Source organism: Carassius carassius, chromosome 1, assembly GCF_963082965.1.
Source record: "Carassius carassius chromosome 1, fCarCar2.1, whole genome shotgun sequence".
Taxonomy (NCBI): Eukaryota; Metazoa; Chordata; class Actinopteri; order Cypriniformes; family Cyprinidae; genus Carassius; species Carassius carassius.
The window spans coordinates 35,680,607-35,702,693 of NC_081755.1; the positions used below are offsets into that span (position 1 = coordinate 35,680,607).

A 22,087-nucleotide genomic window follows, 5' to 3' on the forward strand; every position below is an offset into this window, starting at 1 on the left:
TTTTTGCAAAATGATTTTATTGGGTCAATGATGAAGAATGAGAAGCATAGATCAGACTGTACAATGAAAGCAGGCAGGTCTATATTCTGTACTGAGCACAAGAGTCGTGAAATCTTTAGTATGAATTATTTTTATATGAGGACTCAAAGCATCCACATTAATCAAATTTTAAAACCCTATGTACAAAAAAAAAAAAAGACAAGAAATGTCTGAGGCATCAAACTGGAGGCACTAGGAATTCTTCTTTGAGGCAGGCATAATTATTAACAATCAAACTTGATTATCTGGGCAAAACCAAAAACAGTGAATCAGCCATCTCTGATCAGAATCACCTTTCGTAATAAGGCTACAGTGAGAAAGACTCCATCCTTAACAATACTTACGGAAGAGCGGAAAAATATGAACGTGAATGGCTTATTAAAGCCAACAGAACTACGGCAAAAAACCTCACACCTCGGCAGTGTACAGAGGAGGAATACAGCTTAAGTAGTGTATCTACCTGCAGCATTGCCCTTCCTTTAAACATGTCAACCGTTAGGAGTGATGCTCATTCTGACACTTCTCTCACAGCTACACCACACAGTGACATCTTTTGCACAAGCACTTGGGTTTGTCCTCAAGGCTCTCAGATGCAGGAAGTCTTGGACTCGGAAGCGTCCTCAGCTATTCCTTTGCTTCATTAAGGTCTTCAAGCTCAAAGGCAGATAATACAACTTTTAAGACTCGGCATGCTAAAACTAGGCAGCAAATACTAAAGGCTGATACTCAGTATTTCAGCATCACCATAGGATGCTGAAGTTCACTTAAATCAGTCAACATCTTGTGCTTGGAACGGTCGGAGTTCGTAATGAGAAATACTAATACGGATACCACGTCTTTACTAATATTGGACACCAAGACGACAACAAAAGCTCCGCAATGCCTGGTTTCCTGGCATTTGGGGGGCAATGAATGGCACTAGAAAACACAGGACATTGTCAGTGGAGAGTGAAGACGTAATACTTGCTTTTCACGAGCATCCTGGGACTTCAGCCAGGGGCGTAAGGCAGAATTTGACACCAGACAAAGAGTCCTCTGCCGCCAGGCTGAGCTGCAGCCATCTGAATGCATAGACGACAAATACAGGCACCATTCAGCCAAAAGCACTACAAGAACAACCCTGAATGGGGCGAACTGCGGGCGAGGAGTCAGTATCTCTGGTATTATGGCTGCACAGTAGCAAAAAAACAGCTATACATTTCAGTGTAGGTTACATATCCGGTAGAAAAGAGTGGGTGAGGAGAGTGAGGTACTATTTACATAAAATACTCACTACAACAGTAGTATTCAGGGCAGACATGGCACTAAACAAAGTAGCTATACACATCTGTTGAGGGAACGAGGTTAAGATCTATCCCTTTTGAGAAAATTTGTTCGAATTATTGGTACCTTACACACGTGGCACTTGTAAATGCATGCGCTTTTTGTTAGTGGGGTCTGACCGAGAAGCCAGTTTAGTTTGATTGTGGACCAAAAAAAGATTCAAAAGAAAGCAAATAAATTAACGAGAAACCGTTTTTGGTTCCCTGATGGATGAAGTTGTTCTTCCAGACTCTAGCTAGGGCAGAGCGGAGGATGTCGCCTGCAGGCCAGCAAGGAAATGTGATTTCCAGCCACCGATGGAGAGCTACAATTACTGGATGTTCCTGAAAGCGAACAGTTGCGCTTAAGTGGTCTACATTCAACCCTGAGTTTATGCTGTATGCATTCTGCATCTATCAGCTCGCCTAGCGTGGCTAACCACAGTGTATGTTCAGTTTATCAAGTGGTACGGTCATAAGCGTTATCCATCAGCAGAGGAAAATCAGAGTGTAAACCTCTGAAACATAACTTAAGTTTATCGGTAAATATATTCATAGAGCTATATATAAAAAAGAAAATTCTAAAATTTGTACAATCGATTAGAAATCAACAAGTTAAAAACAATGAGGGGGAATTAAGGCCAGGCAGGCGTCGACAGAAAGGCTCAGAACATAGTTCCTGTTAAAAGGTTAAAACAGCATTTGCATCTCATCTTGCAATTTGGTCAGTAATAAAAGGCTCAAAGGTAACAGATCAAAGAACAGTGCAAGGATATCTCATCCCGCTTCTCTCCTCTTTTGGAGGGAGGAGCGCATTGCGTTTGGCACCTCCGGTGAGAGGGTGACGCGTGCAGCTTCTCTTGGCAGGACGAGTGCGAGTGGCCAGACCCACTCTCTTCTGGAAGCGCACTCTTTAAGAGAGTCCCGTGCTCTTTGACAGACCGCAAGGCTAGGCCGCCGCCTTCGCATAAAAGCACGTCAGAGCTATTCAGAAAGGTTACTGTGTGGAGTACAAACATTGGAGTCAGTTTCTTCTGAGCAGAAGAGGGTTATTTCGGAGAGATCTGAAGGTTACGGCTGGACCAGCATCACTGCAGCATGAGTTGTTTGAGGTTGTCGTGCAAGATGGTGTCCTTGACGTCGCGAAAGACCAGGCGAATGTTCTCCGTGTTAATGGCAGTGGTGAAGTGGTGGTAGAGGGGCTTCTGCTGCTGGTCTCTGCGCTTGTTCCGGAAACAATCCACCAGGAACTTCTGCACATCCTCCAGGTTGTGCGGCTCCCCTGTGTACTCGGGGAAGTAGTCCTTGATGGCCACCATTTTGACCTTCTCCTCCAGCAAGTCTGTCTTGTTGAGGAAGAGGATGATGGACACGTTGCTGAAGACGCGGTTGTTGACGATGGTCTCGAAGATGTTGAGCGACTCCATGAGGCGGTTGGTCAGCCGGTCTTCCATCAGCACCTGGTCGAACTCGCTGGACGAGACGAGGAAGAGGATCGAGGTGACGCTGTCGAAGCACTCGAACCACCTGCGGCGCTCCGACCGCTGGCCACCCACGTCCACCATCTTGAAGGGAACGTTCTTGATCTCAAAGTCATACTCGTAAATGCCCTTGGTGGGCTTACGTGCCAGCAGGATGTCTTGCTGTGTTGGTAGATAGTCCTGCAGAGAGAGAGAGAGAGAGACAAGAGAGGCCGTCAAACACTTAGAAGAGAAAACTGAAGATTCAGAGCAACATTTGACAGGAAGGAACATCTATTTTTGTTAGCTCCAAGAACAGGCCAGTGAACTGGTCGTAAAGAACGACTCGTGCTGGAATGAGATTTGCATGTGGTGGTTATATGATATGATATTAAATTAAATCATGTGGCAGTAGTTTGCATACCACATACACAATAAAGAGCCCTTAACGGTTTGAATACACTACACAAACATCTTTTAAAATCTAGGCATCATACACTTATCCTACATGTTCATTTATACCCATTGTTAATGGTTACAGAAAAAACGTGGGAAATTTCTCTCAGGCTTTTGGAACCCATTGTCTGATTTCACGGTTTTCCATAGAGAGAGAGAGAGAGAGAGAGAGAGAGAGAATACTGTGAAAATAAATGAGTAGAACATAAAACTCAAACTGAGGACAGAACGGGGGGGCGGGGGAGGGGTCAACTATGACGGCCAGCTCATGGCTCATTCTCCACATTGCTGGCATACCAGAGATGGAGGCTGGGGGTTAAAGCATTAGCAAAAAGGTGTATCTGAATCGAAGCACTGGCCAATAAGAATGTACGGGCAAATGCACTCCAAATTAATTAGATGAAACTCTACACTAAAGCAAATACAAGACGTATCAAGTAGTGTTGGGCGATATGGTCATTTTTCAAATCGTCATATCGTCAGCCCGTGAGATCGACGATACACAATATTATCGAGCATGGGTGGAGCAAGAGAGACTCTTTGTTCTTGCATAGCATAACTATTTGGTGTTTTAAACCGCGCAGGTGCGAGAGAGAGAGCCTATGGAGTCACCAATAATAATAAAAAAAAAATTACTTTCAAACATACTGACTGATTTAACTAACGTTAAATATAAAAATACTGTATTTAAAACAGCTAGTTCATACATAGTCGGACGCAACTGTCATATCACACGTCCGCATCTGCGCAGGGTTATCAGTCTACATGTTCTGCAAAATCAGTCAACGGTGAAAATCAATAGCAGATTTCATTTAAAGTCCAACAGTTAAACACTAATATTGGGCATAAACGAACATTTAAATATAAAGTATTTAAAACAGGTAAGTTGATATATTTGTAGTAAAGTTGAATTGAACTGATGCATCAGTCATACATGACGAGTCTGACGCACCGCCACAGAAACAAGAATGAGATGCAGTCTAACATAACTGTGGCATTAAACTCAGTTAGTGAGGGCTCGTTTAATATATTGCACATACAGTATATAGGCCATTTAGGCTACTTGTTAAAGTGCAATGAAATACCTTATATCTGCAGACGATGTACGTCTGTTTGTGGATGGAGACTTTGTAACGGCCAAAACTATGTATTTTGCATGCATCACATTATAGTGCGGTGTGCATGAAAATAATAACAAGGCGGCAGATTGAACTTATTATCCATAGTGGTTCTCTCGTCATCACCACATAGTGTGTTTTATAAGTTAAGTGATCAGTCTTTAAGAAAAGGACTACGTGAGAACCATGCACTATGGATGATAAATTCGCTCTGCCGCCTTGTTAATTATTTTGTCTTTACTTTATTTGTGACACCAAGAAAGAGTTAATCTCTCATGTATGATAAGAGCGCGTTGCCGTATACCAGCCATTAAATGTGTGGGACACCAACTTGTCGTTTTCTATCTCTTTCATTTCATGGATTTAACGAATTATCAGAGTCAAAGCCTTACAACTTCACCGACCACATGCTCTAATCCTCCTGCGCGTGCGAGGTGTGTGTGTGAAATGCGGGCAGTGAAATTAAGTGAAATAGCTGGGCAGTTTAAAAGCCGAATTATAATAAGCAGCCTAATAAAAATAAAAATAATAGTTATTATTATAATCTAATACATTAATAGGAAAATGAGCCTAATATAGTCTTGATTATCGACAGAGAATTCTGCTTATGTCGATATCTCTGACGATCGCCGATACACGATACTATCGTCTATCGGCACAACCCTAGTATCAATTTGATAAGAGAACAGTGCTCAGTGCTAGCACATAAGACCTGAAATAGATTTCTGAAACTCCATTCAGGATGATGTCAAAGACACCAGCCTTGAATGGACGAGACCTTCATCATGGACCCATCATCATGGAAACTGTTTTATGTGTGTTTTTTCAAAATGCATGTATTTTTACACCAAAAAATTATTGAGTAACTATTGCTAAAGTTTTTAATTTCGAATCAACTTTCATCAGTTTACTGAAGTACAAGAGAAAATTATTTTGTTTATTAATTAATCAGTCGCATATAAAGATGAATTGCTATTTCCATTAAAACCTTAAGATTGAACCTCATATTCAGTTCTGTGACCAAACACACACACATCTCTCTCTGACACATGCTCTGCATTTGCCTGTATTTTGTCACATGCCTGAGGTAACCCTTCTTCCTCATCTCCTCCCATATTTATGAGTCTGGGCTGCTGAGGTCTGTCTGACACCCACACTACATCCATCCAATAAGGATGAACATAAGCTGAAAAAAACAAACACATACTTTCCAACAGAGTCAAGTGGCTATTTGCCTCTCTGAACACACTCTGAAGCATGCACTCTTTCCTCTTCCTGTTTGTCGATGGCGTGAGTGCAGAAGTGGGTCTACATTGCTGTGATGTGGCTGAGTGAAGGGTAGCCACTTGGCTCAAGAAGAAAAAGGGGGAGGGGGGGGGGGGGGCAAGTCTGAGGCGTGCCACCGTAGCAGAGCACATTCAACACTGCTTCCTCTTTATCAGAACAAAGTCAGAGCGACAGTCACGGGAACTGAGACCGTGCGACAGAGTGACGTCAAGGAGCGTAATACAGAAAGTGAGATATGTGTGGAAAAAATTGAACTTTCCTTTTGGTCTCTCTTCCAGATGTGGCATCAGTGATTTGAACAGGATGACTGAGCGTGCCTGCTTTCATAGGACGTGACTTCAAAACAGGTTATCTGATTCTTTGTCGTAAAGCAGAGCTGCCTGGAGTCAAAGCGGAGATACAAATCATCACATTTACTGCAGTCAGCAGCGTATAGAAAGAGCACAAAACCGCAAACATCCGTTTAGTACTGAGAGAGAACATGAGCGGCAGGCGGCAAGTCACATGACGCAAAGGGAACTGCACTGACGCCTCGTGCATCAGTCCGACACTGGTGCTGTGACAGCTGCAAGTCTCAAAACTAATCGCTCAACACACTCCACATATAACACGCCAAGGAAGTGGGAACAAATATGGAGCATAAACAGAGGAAATCTAAATAACTAGGGATCACAAAAAAGTGCTGGAACTTAATAAAATGACAATTTTTCTGAAAATGTACTACTGAAATGGGACCGGGGAAACTTTATTTCTAACTGGTGGTGAGTGTTAGTTGTTAAAAAAGCATATGGTATTTATTACCATTCCTCATCTGCGTGAACACACGGATCATCTGAATGAGTAAGACAACCCTCATGAGCAGATGAGGAGCTGTCATATGGTCATCCTTAATCACACAGCCTCATGAAAACGACACTCAAAGACTTCAAGACTCCTATATCTTACACTTTAAAACTGGTGAACGGTTATGTGAAAAAGGTGCTCTAGAAAGCATTATGGGAAAGGGTTGACACACGTGACCCTTTGATGTCAGCAGAGCTAGTTTCACTTCTCGGTCTATGCTGGCTGGTGAACAGGGCAACCCTGTCACGCCCCACAGCACTGCGAGGGAACAAACAGACAGGCATTCATCAGTCTCACATTCAGTCTTTTCTTCATCCAATCCTGAACGGAATCATATTTGCTGTATAAAGTGATTCATCTCATGCTGCTTTGACTCAGTGAATATAAAAAACGCTTTCGGGATGCTATCTGTCTCAGTTATGTACTTACTAGTCTTTAAGTGAATCAGTCTCCTGTATGCATGTATAAACTGAGATTTTTATTTTATTATGAATTTAAAGGAGTTGTTCACTCAAAAATTAAAACCCATAACACAAAGTATTTTGAGAAATGTCTCAGAAATGCTTTATTTGTTTGTGTCCATACACAATGGAAGTCAATGGGCTTAAATTGCTGATGTTTTTAAAAATATCCACAGAAGACACGAACAGATGTGGAATGACATGAATGTGAGTAAATGATGAGAGAAAGTTAATTTTTGGGGGAACTTTCCCTTTAAAATCATAGGTAAAAGTACAGCAAGTTTCCTAACCTTCTATTCTAAAAACTACTAGGTGATACCAAGATAAAGAAGATTTGTCATGGAGGTCAATCTCCATCTCATCAGTTTCCAGGCCTACATGGTATGTGTGCCCACAAATCTTCACAGAACTGAAACGTTGCCATTTATAAAGATGAAAGCGTCTTTGTTTCTTGCACACTTTGGATAATTTGTAAGTGCTTTCCACTTGCAGTAAGAATCAGTTCCATTAACACATCACATTTAAAGACATTCTGCAGAATTAACTCTAAAATCAGTGTTCAAAACAGAGAAAAAAAAAAGTGATGACAAAAAGTATTTAGAAGGTAAAAGCATCCACATTAAATTAACATTGCTATTAAGCATAAATATTACATCTAGAAAGAACATGTGAGGTGAGAAACCTCAGACAGAATGATGACAGACAGTCACATGCTTACCGGTGTTCCGAGTTTGTCCAAGTTATCCAGGAAATATTTCACTGATTCACCCTGTGAGGATGAAAAGAACAGAGAGATTCAGTCACGTTATCAAAGCAGTGAGAACTGACAATAAAAACAGCTGAGCACAAACTAGACATAGTTTAGAAGATTAACAATATTCCTTTCTTCACACTTAATGTATTTGGATTTATACACACAAAAGTATGCTATTTGGCGCTTGTGACAAAAAGGTTGTTCTCAAATGAACCTGTCAATTTGCGAACATGTAAACTGTGCAGACATAAGCACTAGAGTTGTGACGGAGAGGAAATTTTCCCACCGGTTAATCAACGTGTGACAACACCAGTAGGCCATCACCACGGGGGTGGGGCGTTCCCGCTTTTCCTCTCTTTTAAATAGCTTGTAAAAGTGGCGTGCACATTTTGCTTTCACTTTCAAATAGCGGCAATTCTGCGAAAAAGCAATTGTTCGTTTTTAGTTTGTTTGAATTTTCCCTCTTTTTCTCACTTTTAAATAGCTTGAAAGCGCCATGTGCATTTTACTTCCACTTTTGAATTAGCGGCAGTTCAGCGTCAATTGTTTGAATACAACAACAAAATAAAACGTTAAACACACTTTTGCCTATTTATAAAACAGAACATTTATTAACAAAACAAATTAAAATACACCATGCTATAGGGCAGGCTATGGCCAATATAAAATAACAAATAACTTGCATAAAGTTTAAATAGGTATACAAAACTGGAAACAGGCTAAATAGACATGTATAGTATTTAAAGTTTTTTAGCAAAATGAGTAAGAAAGCTTGGAGGCATGGCATACACCTTGATGTCAAATATAATAAATAAATGACAAAGTTTAAATAAAGTAAAAATCAGCAAACAATATGGAACCAATTAAATAAGCAAATATTTTTTTTTAAATCCCAAATCACCTTAGTGATTAGTGTCAGTCAGCTCTCCTCACTGGAGGAATGAAATCTGATCTGTGATCGCGTTCAGTATTTAATTGTAGTGTTACTTACTGTTACTATAAAAAAATCAAACCGACGGTGGGGGTTGGTGCTGCTGTGGGCAAGTGACGTGCTTAACAGTCAACACCATCTATCGTGGCAAGCCTAATAAGCACTCAATCTAATGAGAGCCTCATTCAACAAGAGAACACATGGACATGACTCATGAAAAACCCTCTCACAGGATGTCAGTAGTTACAAGCATACTGGCATCTGTTGTTTACTCCTGTAAGGGGAAATTCTGTAGTGTTATTGGTTGTCTGCATCAGTTTATAGTGGTGACTGTACTAGTGCTATACTAGCACCACCTCCTGCTTCAGCCATGAATTCGTGACAGCAGGTCTCAGTGTGGCACGCCACCAGCAAACAGAGGACACTAGAAATTGGACAAACAAGAATTAGGAAGAACACACACGGGGGGCTCTGGTTTGGAAAATGAAAATCTTGAGTAACAGAAACAAGCTGCCCAGGAAACAGAAAACAGGCCTTGTGTTAATGTTCCGTGACACTCAGATGTATAACGGACCAATTAGCCTCTTGAAATTTCAACAGTCTGTCATGCTGGCAGGACAGTTCTGTTCTGCTTCCTTCACGATGCTCATCTTTCTCAGTGCATGGTGGCACTGTAAAGCAGCGGTTCTCAATTCCAGTCGTCGCGACCCCCTGCTCTGCACATTTTGCATGTCTCTTTGTAAACACAACCTGATTTGGATAATCAGCTCATCAGAAGTGAGCTCCACGCATGCACTGTATAAAAACTGTACTCCCTGAGCAGGGAATATCTGTTGAAGTTTACATCACTTCTGAACATTCTTTCATTCTTTCTGGATTTGAACTGAGCAACGTTTTCACACACGGACAAGTTTGACATCATATACCTCAGTAAATAAATACAATTTAAATTCACGTCTCGCACACTTCAATGCACTTTGAATGTAACATATACATTCGCTTTGCACAGGAATCATGGTGGAATATCCTGTGATGTCCACTTCGCAGGGCACTTGTGTTCGAATAGAACAAACGTCTGAAGCCATAAGAGAGACATACAAAATGTGCAGAGCAGGGGGCGTGAAGACTGGAATTGAGAACAGCTGCTGTAAAGCGAAGCTCTGTGGGAACAGTCAGATAAAAAAAGTCTTCCTCATGGCCTACAAGAAATACCCTTTCAAACCATTACAGCATCTATTTGCATCTTGGGGTTAACTGAGGTCTATAAGAGGTACATGCAGGTCTTTCAAGGTGACTGTCAGTAGAGAGGGGATTATGTCATAAGAAAACCCCTGTTAACCCTCCCCCAGCTGGGCATGAAGCCACAGCCACACGATGCTGTTCATCTTCAATAAAGGGTGTGGGCACAGGAACAACAAGGTCAGGGGAGGCCAGGATATCAGTTTCTGAGCAACTCTAAAAAGGAAGTCCTGTTAACTCAGCAACAACTGAAGCTAATTCCTGAAGCTAACGCCTGCTTTTGAACACAAATCTCTTCATAAAAATGTAAAAACCAAATCATCTGAATACCATAATGCAAACACAGGGCAAATGCTGTAAATACATTTGTTTAGGCTTGGTACTTTTAATTGCTTTTTATAATGCGATAGTATTCCCGGGCCTCAGATTTACAGGACTGCAAGAGTGTCATCGTTTTAAATCACAGCTCAACATTCCTTCACGGATCACGCAATTCTTCTTTCAGATCCTAGTAATCTCAAGGCCTTTCCATACTAAACGTGAAAAGCTAAACGAATATTGGACGTGATGATGTGCTAAAATAAAACCACAGATTTGGAGCAGTGAGTGTTACTACAATAAATCCATGGTAAATGATGGCGATGTGTATAGATGGAAAGCCTTCTGACTGTCTCATTGCACACACGGTGTCTCCTGATTGGCTTTAAACTGGTTTAAATCACAGAGTCATTCAGAGTTCATCGCTGAATTAAAGTACCGGATCTCTTAGAAGCAGGACAAAAATATAAACAGAACTCTTTAATGCTTTCCTATCTGTCCCTATATGGGGTGGGCAGAGCACAGAAACAAGTGTTTGGGAAAACAGGAGAGAGCCCACTTGGGTGGCTGCTCCTATCAAAATATCTCTTCTGGTGACTTGAAACTGCAGAGATCATGATTCCTGTGGGGACCGCAGCAGAGATGTACAGCACTTTCATTTTAAAAAGCAGCATGACCATCTAAATCGAACAGGCAGTCGGCATTTTGAAACTGTGCGTCTCCCTAGTATTACCTAAATCAGATTAAGCCTTCAGTTAGTGGGGTTAAAATTACCCTCACGGACTCGCACAGACTGTAAGAAAACCTTGTAATGATTCACCAAACAGAATTTGACAGTTATAAACAATGTGCTGGCTTTTTAGCGCAAAGCAGACGTCAAAAAGACAAACAAAAGAAGACCGATGACAGTGCTGCTTTTCAGGGGTAGTGAGGGCAGCACAGCGAGGAATAAGGCAGTGGATTAGAATTACGCAATGCCTAGAAATAAAAGGGAGGGGTGGAGTGAGCAGGAGCCAGAAGCGAAGGGATCTTGGCTGCAGGGATCTAGAACAAATTTTGTTTTGTTGCTTGTCGGGTGCATACCATATCCCTAGAGGCTGGAGTTGATAATGATTTGTACTCGACACACGTGGTTTGTGGATTACAGGGCACAAAAGTGTTTTTTGTTGTCTTCACTCACACAGTGAGTCTGAAGTCTGAAGCAAATCACCAGAGCCAAGGAAAGAGGTCTTCTTGGAAAGTATGGAAACTGTTGTTGCTGTATGGTAACAGACAAATTTGCCTTTGACCAGCACAAATGGAGATTCCTGAGATAGGTGAAGAGAAGACCTAGCCGGTTATCAGCTCCAGAAATCTGGGCTGCAGTAAAGCGGCTCAGTGTCGTGTTGTTTCTTGTCCTCAACAGCATGCATCCACTGCTCTGCTTAAGTCCCTGCTTGCCCATGCTGATAGGATTACTAGAAATGGGCAAAGACGACCTTTATCCCTCAGCAAAAAAGCAAACTATCTGTGCATGACACCAGTGATGGCTGAAAAAAAAACCACATTATAACTCAAACACAGGAAAATATAGTGTTACATATGTTCTAAAGAGAATTCAATAACAGTCATGAAGCTGCCTTGGGAAGTCACGGTCATGTCATTTTGGCTGACAGTTGCTTTACAAAGAGTTATCAACTGACAATTAAAATGTCAGTTTTATTCATGTCATTCACAGTGAATTTTTAAATGAAGTGAAAATAACCAATTTGCACTTGCAATGCATGTTAAATTGTTAAGCGTCAATGTGGCACGAAGTACTACAGCACCAGAGACTTAATGTGACTCATGTAGCACGCATGATTGTGATCATGTGATTTATAAACACCACAGCCCTAATTCCTCCTCATCAATTTTCCTCAGGAATGTTGGGAAAACATATGAAAGCTGTTTCTGCAATCTCTCTTTCTCTGTAATCTTTACAAATCATAATAGTAAGAGTCAGTTACAAGTGCTTTGGTGAAATCAACATACAAATGTGGAAGTAATGCACTAGGAACTGAGAGCGTTTAGAGAAGTCTGAAGTTGCTAAGATGGCACTTGCTTATGTAAAGTCCTAATGAGGAATCATTTGAGATTTATTGGGGAAAATCATAAATTACCTAACCAAACTGATAAACTACCTAAATAAAAAAATAGGAATAGCAATTGTTTACCTAGGTTTGATAAGTTCTCAGAAACAGACGATGAAGAATGCACAGGCCTGAACACAACCGTTATGTGGTTTACACATCCTCCTAGATATACACACACTATCTTGGCAAGCCAATTTGTGAAACTTTCAGTTGGGGTCTCTAAAAGTATTTTTGTCCACCACAAGACTTCTGTCAACTGCCAAAAGTCCTACAGACTCTGTGGTGCAAAGCAGGTGACTGTGGCCTAAAGTGCCGTTTGTTAAAAACAATAATAACTAGCATTAAGCTGTAGTTTAAGACACTCTCTTAATACATTTCTAATGCCATCAAAAGTTAATAATTTTCAATGCCTGCAAAACACAATTTCTGCTCAACAACTGTTAAAATCCTAGGGATGCACGATCATGATTTTTCATGGCAGATTCCGATACCGATTTCTGATTTTTTTTAATCTTTAAGCAACAAACAAGAAAGAAGGAAAGTGTGCATAAACAAGATTTTTATTTGGTATTTAATAGGCCAAACTGGCTTTTGGCTATTGAAAACAATAACCGTAACTATCTGAAATTAACGGCAGTAACTGCACAGTAAGTAGCCTACATTCAATACAAACATAGATGTTACAGACATCAGCATTTGTTTTTAAATTGGGTTGAAACTACATAGAACTGGCCTTAAATTAAAAGATTAACTGTAACCATGTGAAATTAAAGGCAATAACTGCATAGTTTTACAGTCCAAACACCACAATCAACACACATTCAGCATCAGCATTCAGAATTTTAGTTTTTAAATTTGGTTTTAAATTTAAAACAAGGTCTTTACCAGTGAGACTAAATAAAAGTATGCTATATAAATTAGGGCTGTAGCAATCGAATATTTTAGTAATCGAGTACTCTACCAAAAATTCCATCGATTAATCGAGTAATTGGATAAAATGTGTTTTTGCTTAAAGTGCAATATTAATTATGCAAGAGAAAATAAGACGCCTGGGTCTCTTAAAATTAACAACTAAGTTTCCTTTTTAAAAAATTTTTTTTTTTATTTTGTTAAATGCATAGAATGCAATGCATACATCAAAAAATAAACATTTAATTATTACCCATTATTTCTCTGTCTGTACTTGTAATGTGAACAATGATAATAAAGTTGACAGATGAATTAAGCGCATTTAAGTGCCATTCAGTTGGGGTTTTAAATAAAGCATTTTCTGAGATGCACATTAAACACATAAAACATTAATTTAATTTATCTTTTAATTATTGAAAATTAACTTAACTTTTTGGTAAACAAAGGGGATTTACTATTAAAAATAAAACATGGAAGAAATGTTGTGTGATTAAACCATAAAAAATATAATGCTCTGGAGTTGTTGTTCATGTGTTCACGTCCTTATTTAGTGAGCTGAAATCACCACGAGCATCACGCGCGCTTCGGTGTGTGATAAAAGGAAGACGCGCTTCTGCTCCATTCATTAACAGAGACACGCAGAACATACAGGATTCATATTTAAATAGACTATTCCGGCTTAATATTTACAGATGTTAGTCCATATCGTGATTTTATGTAAGTGCAATGACCTATTTTTGATTAATTCATTCGAAATTTGGCAATTTCCATGCCATTCCGCGTTAAACTGTAAATTCCATTTATATGACTGGATTCCGCGATTCCCTCATCGCGGAAATCATAGGGCCATAGTTGTGGTATGCCAGCTCTATCTTGCAATGGACACACGCCACGACGTTCTCTTTACGTTGTCCCGCCCCATCAAATCAAAACACTGCTGACTCCTTGCAGTATGTGATTTCGGACGCAGAGCTTGTGTATCCTTCCACTTTGTGGGTGACGTAAACGCGTTGTGTCACAGTAAAAAAAATCATTGCGAAAGAACCTGACGTGAGATTTAAAATAAATTAAAAGAGGCTTCGAGGCAGAGGAATTTGCCTCGATCATTTTTTGTAATCGAATTACTCGAGGAATCGTTTCAGCCCTAATATAAATATTATTCCAAAATGTTAAAATCAAATAATGTTGGTGCGAATAAAACAAAGATGCAAAGTGTTTCGTTCATCCAATTAAAAAAAAAAAAATTAAGGTAATGATTCACATCTATATTTTTTTACTTGAGCCAATGAAAAATAAATAACTATTGTCTCAAGTTAAAAAATATAGATGTGAACCATTACCCTAATTTTTTTTCATTGGATGAATGAAACACTTTTTCAGTGTGCTACAGCAGGTGATTTTAAAATCAAATTCAGTCGATACAATTTTAAGGTAAAATAAAAATAATCATCCTTTACTTCTGGCTTTTCAAACATGTATGCAAGTTCTACTTTACAAAAAAAAAAAAAAATCAGCTTTGTCAAGGTTATCGCCGCCTTCACACTGGCGGTGCAAATCAGCTCCAATACGGCTACGAAACGACCGGAAGTCATTCATTTCCTATGGAGATTCACAGACCGCATGCGAATGGCTACGAACTGGGTCCAAACGAGTGCGGTGCGAAAAAATTCGTGTCCGTTGGTCATCCGGATGCGTTCAAAAAATTTAACTTTTGCGAAAGGCTACGGATGGTTCCTATCCGACAATTCCAGCGGAAGTTGGTGTTGCTATGGTACTGATAAACAAACCTGAATTCTTACCTTTTAATAAAATAAATAATGATTTTATAACGATGAGTTGTCGTCATTTTTTTATTTTCATGATTTTCTAACATTATAATTCAATTAAAGGCGCACATTCACAAAAGAGCTGCGTCTTTTTAAAGATGCCTTCGTGCGGCTCGTGCAGAACCCCGCTCAGCGAAGGAGATCGTCACATCATCTGCGTCTCCTGTCTGGGTGAAGACCATGCAGCGCTCGCGCTCGCTGATGGCGGATGCCCTCATTGCGAGTTGATGCCTATGGTGACTCTAAGGACTCGCCTGGCATCCTTCTCGAAGCCTGCATCATCCGCTGCGCCGCAGCGCCGTAAGAAGCGCCGCTCGCAGCGCCGCTCGCAGCGCCTACCAGAACCGCCTCCAGCTCGGCCGAGCTCGCCGGTTCCCTCCGCTTCGCCGGTCTCCCCTGCATCGCTTCCCGATGCTCAGCGTCCGCTGCTTGCCGACGCGTCATCGGAGGAAGTGGATCTCAGGCCCGCGTCGGAGGAAGAAGACACGTGCTCTCTGCTTGCTTCGGGCAGTAAGGGTTGGGCGAGCTCCGTGGATCTCGCGCCCGCTGCTCAGAGGCCCAGCAGACGGGGGGATATCGATAAGGAGCTGATGCGTGTACTCTCGTTGGCCGCGGCAAGCCTCGGCCTCGAGTGGTCTGCACCAGCGCCCCCTTCACGTTCCCGGCTGGATGGTAGCTATCTTCCAGATGAGCGCTCTTCCTCAAGCTCAAAACACGCCCCTTTTCTTCTTGAGCTTCACGAAGAAGTGGCGAAGGCTTGGGACGCTCCATTCTCGGCGAGAATCCGCTCATCTGTTTCGTCAGCATTCTCCACACTGGACGGTGCTAAGAACAGAGGCTACCTGTCACTTCCGCCGGTGGAACAGGCTATAGCAGCGCACCTTTGCCCGCCCTCTGCTGGACGGCGGACTAAGGCGGCGTTGCCATCCAAAGCCTGCCGCATGACGTCATCGCTGCTTGCATGGATATTCTCTGCTGCTGGGCAGGCTGCGTCTGCGTTACACACCATGGCGACGCTACAGATTTTCCAGGGCGATCTTCTCCGCAAGCTGGATGAGATGGGACCTGAAGCGATCTGTCTCGCGGATCTGAGGAGTGCTTCGGATCTCTCCCTCCGCGCTACTAAGTCCGCTGCACAGGCCATGGGACGGGTTATGGCTTCCGCTACGGTGGCTGAGAGGCATTTGTGGCTGACGCTTTCTGACATCAAGGAGTCTGAGCGCGCTGCGTTTCTTGACGCTCCGCTAACTCCTGCCGGCCTCTTTGGATCTTCCGTCAACGCAGCTCTGGACCCCGCTCTCGCTCTTCGAGCCGTCGCCCCGCATCCGCGGGAGCCGCGGCAGAGGATTGTGGTGAAGCCAGAAGCCCCGAAAGCATCCTAGCACTGCTGGGAAAGCGCCGGTGTTCGAGTTCCGCTGCGGCCGAGCTCTCACCCAAGCGCGCCGCTGTTGCAGTTCCAAGAGTTGTGACTGCCTCAGTGTCTTCTGCAATGCGCAAGCCTGCACGAATGCCCGCTTGCCTGCACACAAAAGCCGTTATGACGGCTACCCAGATGTTTCACAAAAAGAGTGTTTTTTCTGGTGTTCCGGCCACGGCCGATGGTGCTATAAATGTTGTGACGATGCCCACTCCTCAGTGCCCATCTCCACATGTAAGCACAGCCCTACACACAGGGCCTGCGCCCATAATGTCGACTCAAGTCGGTCGCGCACACTACATAGTAAACGTGCCCACCCCTCAGTGCCCACAATTACTATGTCACACGCGTCATGTGGTTTCTGTCAAAACGAAACCCGTGCACGCTTGTCCGGCCACGGCCGATGGTGCTTTAAATGCAGTGACGATGCCCACTACCCAGTGCCCATCCCCGCATGTAAGCACAGCCCTGCACACAGGGCTAGCGCACATAAGATCGACACAGATCGGTCGAGCGCGCCGCATAGTAAACGTGCCCACTTCCCAGTGCCCACATACACTATGTCACTTACGGCGCGGGGCTTCTGTAAAAATGAGCCCCGTGCACGTACATTCTGCACAGGCAGACGGCGAGTTGAAAGTGGTAAAAGTGCACACATGCAGCCCACGGTTACTCGCAGATATATCGAGTCCCACGGGACCCGCTCAGCCTCCCTCCAGTCGGTTAAGCGCCGGAACGGGGTCGAGGATGAGCGATCTGCCCGCTGTGATCAGCGCGCTCCCCGCCTCAGATGCGCAGCACACTCAAGCGCCGCCGTTGCCCAGTCAACAGAGCGCGTGTCGCATCCAGCCCTTAGCCATTCATGCAGATGCATGGTCAGCGCTTCCAGGGGTTTCGGATTGGGTGCTAGGCATTATAAAGAGAGGCTACTCGCTACAGTTTTCACGACACCCACCGCACTTTTCAGCGCGCGTCGAAACTACGGTCAAAACAGAAGTAGCACACATACTTCGGGCCGAAATATCAAAACTGTTGAGAATCACCTTGAGAAGCTCGGCCTCAGTGTCAATTGGGCGAAGAATTCGCTGAACCCCAGTCAGACGATCCTGTTTCTGGGTATAGTTCTGAACTCGTGTTCCATGACGGCGCGACTGTCACCACAGCGCACGATGGGCATTCAGCGCGCAGCGAGTTCTTTCCGCTGCGGCGCGACTGTGTCGCTCAAACACTGTCAAAAGATGCTGGGTCTCATGGCCTCAGCATCTCCGGTTCTGCGGCTGGGCCTGCTCCACATGCGCCCCCTGCAGTTCTGGCTGAAGGCTCGGGTGCCGCGCAGAGCGTGGGCGTCTGGCCGGCTGCATTTCAAGGTCGATCAGAGCTGTGTTGCGGCTCTAGCACCTTGGACAGCGAACGGCTGGTACTGATCAGGTGTAAGCCTGGGAACTTCCCCGAGTGTGAAAATGGTGTCGACGGACACCTCCACTTCAGGATGGGGAAAACGGGAAAAGCTCCATCATATCAACTGCCTGGAAATGCTGGCAGTGGAGAATGCGCTGACGCGCTTTTGTCCCCATATCAAGGATCACCACGTCGTAGTCCGTTCGGACAACATGTCCGTGGTGTCCTACATAAATCGCCAGGGTGGTCTCGGGTCCCGAAACCTGTGCAGGCTGAGGGAACGCCTCCTGATTTGGGCTCAACGCAACGTGCGCTCGCTGAGAGCAGTGCATGTGCCAGGACTGCAGAATCTGGGTCCAGACAGGCTGTCCAGAGGCAATGTCCCTACGGGCGAATGGTCTCTACACCCGCAAACAGTCCGGCTGTTGTGGGAGAGATTTGGCATGGCGGAGGTGGACCTCTTTGCGTCCCACGAAAACGCTCACTGCCCTGCGTTCTTTTCCAAGAATGAAAGCGCGCTGTCACGGAAATGGCCGTGCTGCCCGCTTTATGCGTTCCCTCCTGTGTCCCTCCTTCCGCAGGTGATAGAACGGGTGAGAGAAACGAGATGTTCAATACTGCTTGTGGCACCTCTTTGGAAGAACCAACCATGGTTCCCAGATTTGATGCAATTAGCAGATGTCGCCCCGTGGCCGGTACCGTTGAGGAGAGATCTCCTCTCGCAGGCCAAGGGCTCGATTTGGCACCCTCAACCGGAGTTGTGGTCCCTCCATGTATGGGCACTCAACGGTTACCCGCTGATCTCGCAGTGGGAGTGCTAAATACCATCACTCAGGCTAGAGCTCCGTCGACACCACGTCTGTATGCCTCGAAGTGGTCGGTGTTCTCCAGCTGGTGCACAGCTCGAGGTTATTCACCTCTTAGTTGTGAGGTGACGGAGGTCCTCTCCTTCCTACAGGAAATGTTGGATAAGGGCAGATCCCCATCCACGCTCAAAGTTTATGTGGCGGCCATCGCGGCGTTTTCTGAAACGGCGTCCGGTCAGTCAATAGGAAGGAACGATTTAGTCATCCGGTTCCTCAGAGGAGCTAGGAGGCTGAATCCTCCCAGACCTCCGTCAGTCCCTATGTGGGACCTCGCGGCGGTTTTGGAAGCCTTGAAGGGTCCCACTTTTGAGCCTATCCAATCGGTTAGCCTTCAGCATCTGTCGTTCAAGACAGTATTCTTGTTGGCTCTCGCTTCTGTGAAGCGTGTGGGTGATTTGCACGCGCTCTCGGTGAGCCAGTCGTGCTTGGAGTTTGGGCCCAATGACTCAAGGGTCATACTCAAACCTAGGCACGGTTATGTGCCGAAATCCCTCAACACACCGTTTCGGGCTCAGGTTATTGCCCTGTCTGCCCTGCCGGTGTCAGGGGAGGATGGAGACTCGAGTCTTCTTTGCCCTGTCAGGGTTTTAAGAGCTTATGTGTCTCGCTCTGCTGCTTTTCGGCAGACGGAGCAGCTATTTGTCTCGTTCGGTGGACGTTCCAAGGGAATGGCTGTTTCGAGACAGACTCTATCCAGATGGATAGTTGACGCCATAGCGTTAGCTTAAGCTTCCAGGGGCCTTCAGTGCCCGTTGGGCGTCAGAGCACACTCCACAAGAGGCGTCGCCTCGTCGTGGGCGTGGTCTACTGGGATCTCCTTGCAGGATATATGTATGGCGGCGGGTTGGGCCTCGCCGTCTACATTTATCAGGTTCTATAACATGGAGGTTCCCGCCTTGCAAGCAAGGCTGCTGTCGGTATAGAAGAGTCAGGGCCCTGAGGGGAATTCTGAGTTCATGAGCGCTATGCGCTGCCGGCTGTTATATGGGCAGTATTGCGTAAGACCCGCATTGCCACATTGGTCAGGCCTTGCCTCGGCTGTGTGATGTCATATTGCCGCATCTACGGATGCTGCTAGATATGGGACGGAGGGCTTTCCCCCTTTTCTGTCTTGGACTCTCTGTGAGTCCCTCAGGTGACTGTGCACTGTAAATCCTGGGCGTTGCTTCAGGTTTGTTCGATAGGCTGTGCAGTTGCCGCAGAACAAGCCAATGAGCGAACGAGCCGTCTCGCCTATGGCTGTGTACTGCTGCAAATGCGCTTTACAAAAATACAAAATTAAGGATAATTTTTTGCTTCAGTATTTTGTGAAAAGAGACTTTTCCCGTAGCGTCTTAGCTAAGACGCAGTACTCGTTCGCTCTTCTAGAGAGAACCGAGGTTACGTTTAGTAACAGAGTACGTTTTCAACTGCCAGTGTGAAGGCAGCGTAAGTCTGTTTCGTTTCTCATCCAACTCGTGAGAAGTTGAGCTGAACATCCCTTCACTGTCTCCGCGTGTGCAGGGCACGGACAGGTACAGTACGCTCGTGCAGCTTCAGTGAGCAGGAAAGGCTCTTATTTTGTGTTGCAGTACAACAACAGCTGATCGCCTTCTGCTATCTGTGCCTCAAACGTGTAGCTCTGCACTTCCAGTGCTGATCGGCTGACCATGTCCTGCGCACAGATTTCAAAATACTTCCACACAAATGACATGATAGCGAAAGATTACAATGTAGTCTGTGCACACGGGCGCACTTCCGGAAAAATCGGCAGAAAAAAAAGACCAAAAACCGTCCGATTGAGTATTTTGAGTAAAAAATACTGTTCCTATTTATGGCCGGTCAACCGGTGCATCCCTATAAAATCGCACAGCATGCGAAAAAATAAATAAATAAATTGATTTGACTAAAAAAAGCATCACATTACAGAAGTGAAATTAATTAGAACTTCCAGTCATCTTTACAGAGAAATACATTTGGGAAACTCACCAGTTGAAACTCCCTGCGTCGGTCATACGCGTTCTGTATGCCGGTGTCAGCCCAGAGGGCACGGATTGAAGGCATGTACTGCAGGAACACTTTGGTCTCCATCAACCCTTGTGACACCATGGCTGAGCGTGTGTCAACAGCCATCATGATGTCTCCATGTGACTGGTTTGAAGGGTCTCCCCATGGGATATGGAGCTTTTCTCTGGCATCCACAAGCACTCGAACACCTGTGATGAAACCAGGAGGAACATAATGTAAATATTTATATATGTTGTGTACACAAAATAGATCTGCACGATTCTGGATAAAATGAGAATCATGATTCTCCCACGTTTCTGAACAAAAAAAAATAAAGTGTGACATTATTGCTGCAGACCATTTAAATTGTTTAATTTAAATTTTTTTTAATTAAAAATTTAATTTAATTTAAAATATACATAATAATTTTTTTTTTTTAAATTATGAAAAAGTGGTTTGATTGAATGATCCAATGCATCACGTTGTGTGTGTGTGTGTGTGTGTGTGTGTGTATGTGCTGGAGGGGGGGGGGGGGGGGGGGTCACATCACAGTTGAGTCAGCTTCTTAATCTTGGCTTGTGTACAGCAAATACATACGAGCGTCATCACTGTCACATGACTATTATTTTGTGAATAACAACAACACAAAAAGGACATTTTATCACAGCTTTATCATTTATCTATATTGTGACAAATGACAAGTGGTCGGTATGAAGGTAAGCATTACAATTGTGCAGCGTGCTAGTAAGGCTTATGGTTTTGCTAGGAGATATATATAGTTACACCCACACATACATAACAGAACATCTCAGGACACAAATGAAATGCAGAGCTTTTTAATAACTCCACACAGCTACACAGAAACTTTCCATTGCATTTAAAGGAACAACAGCAGCAGGTGAACTAAAAGACAGTTCCAGTGTAGATGTGTGCAGTGTTTCCCACAGAATTAGATTCTATTTGCGGTGGTTGGTGTTTTTTTTGGGGGGGGGGGGGATTGGGGGGGTTAAGTTAAATATATATATATATATATATATATATATATATATATATATATATATATATATATATATATATTTGTATGTATATATCATAAATATATCATTTTTTGTGACAAGTACACATTTCCATTGCCAACACTTAGTGTCAGATACTAATTGCTTCATTGCTATGCCATTGCTACACTTTCTATGCTATGACTGCTCCACAGACTTCTTGTTGCAAATTTTGCTCACACACACACACACAAACCTGGACCTGGAGATGGACACACACTAGGGCTGCACGATATTGGGAAAAAATTACATTGCGATATTTTATTTTTCTGCGATATATATTGCGATATTTTTTCTTACAAACAAAAA

At 43.7% G+C, this 22,087-nt stretch overlaps 1 protein-coding gene across 1 annotated transcript in view; it reads right to left on the reverse strand.

Annotated features, from left to right (window-relative positions):
- Positions 1-22,087, reverse strand: part of LOC132148538 (guanine nucleotide-binding protein subunit alpha-13) — a 37,316-nt gene continuing 15,229 nt past the window's right edge. The window contains exons 2-4 of the mRNA XM_059557233.1: positions 20,706-20,932; positions 7,684-7,734; positions 1-3,001 (exon numbers count right to left, since the gene is read on the reverse strand). Coding sequence (XP_059413216.1) covers positions 2,429-3,001; positions 7,684-7,734; positions 20,706-20,932 — 851 coding nt within the window. The 3' untranslated portion in view covers positions 1-2,428. The remainder of the gene's footprint in view (positions 3,002-7,683; positions 7,735-20,705; positions 20,933-22,087) is intronic.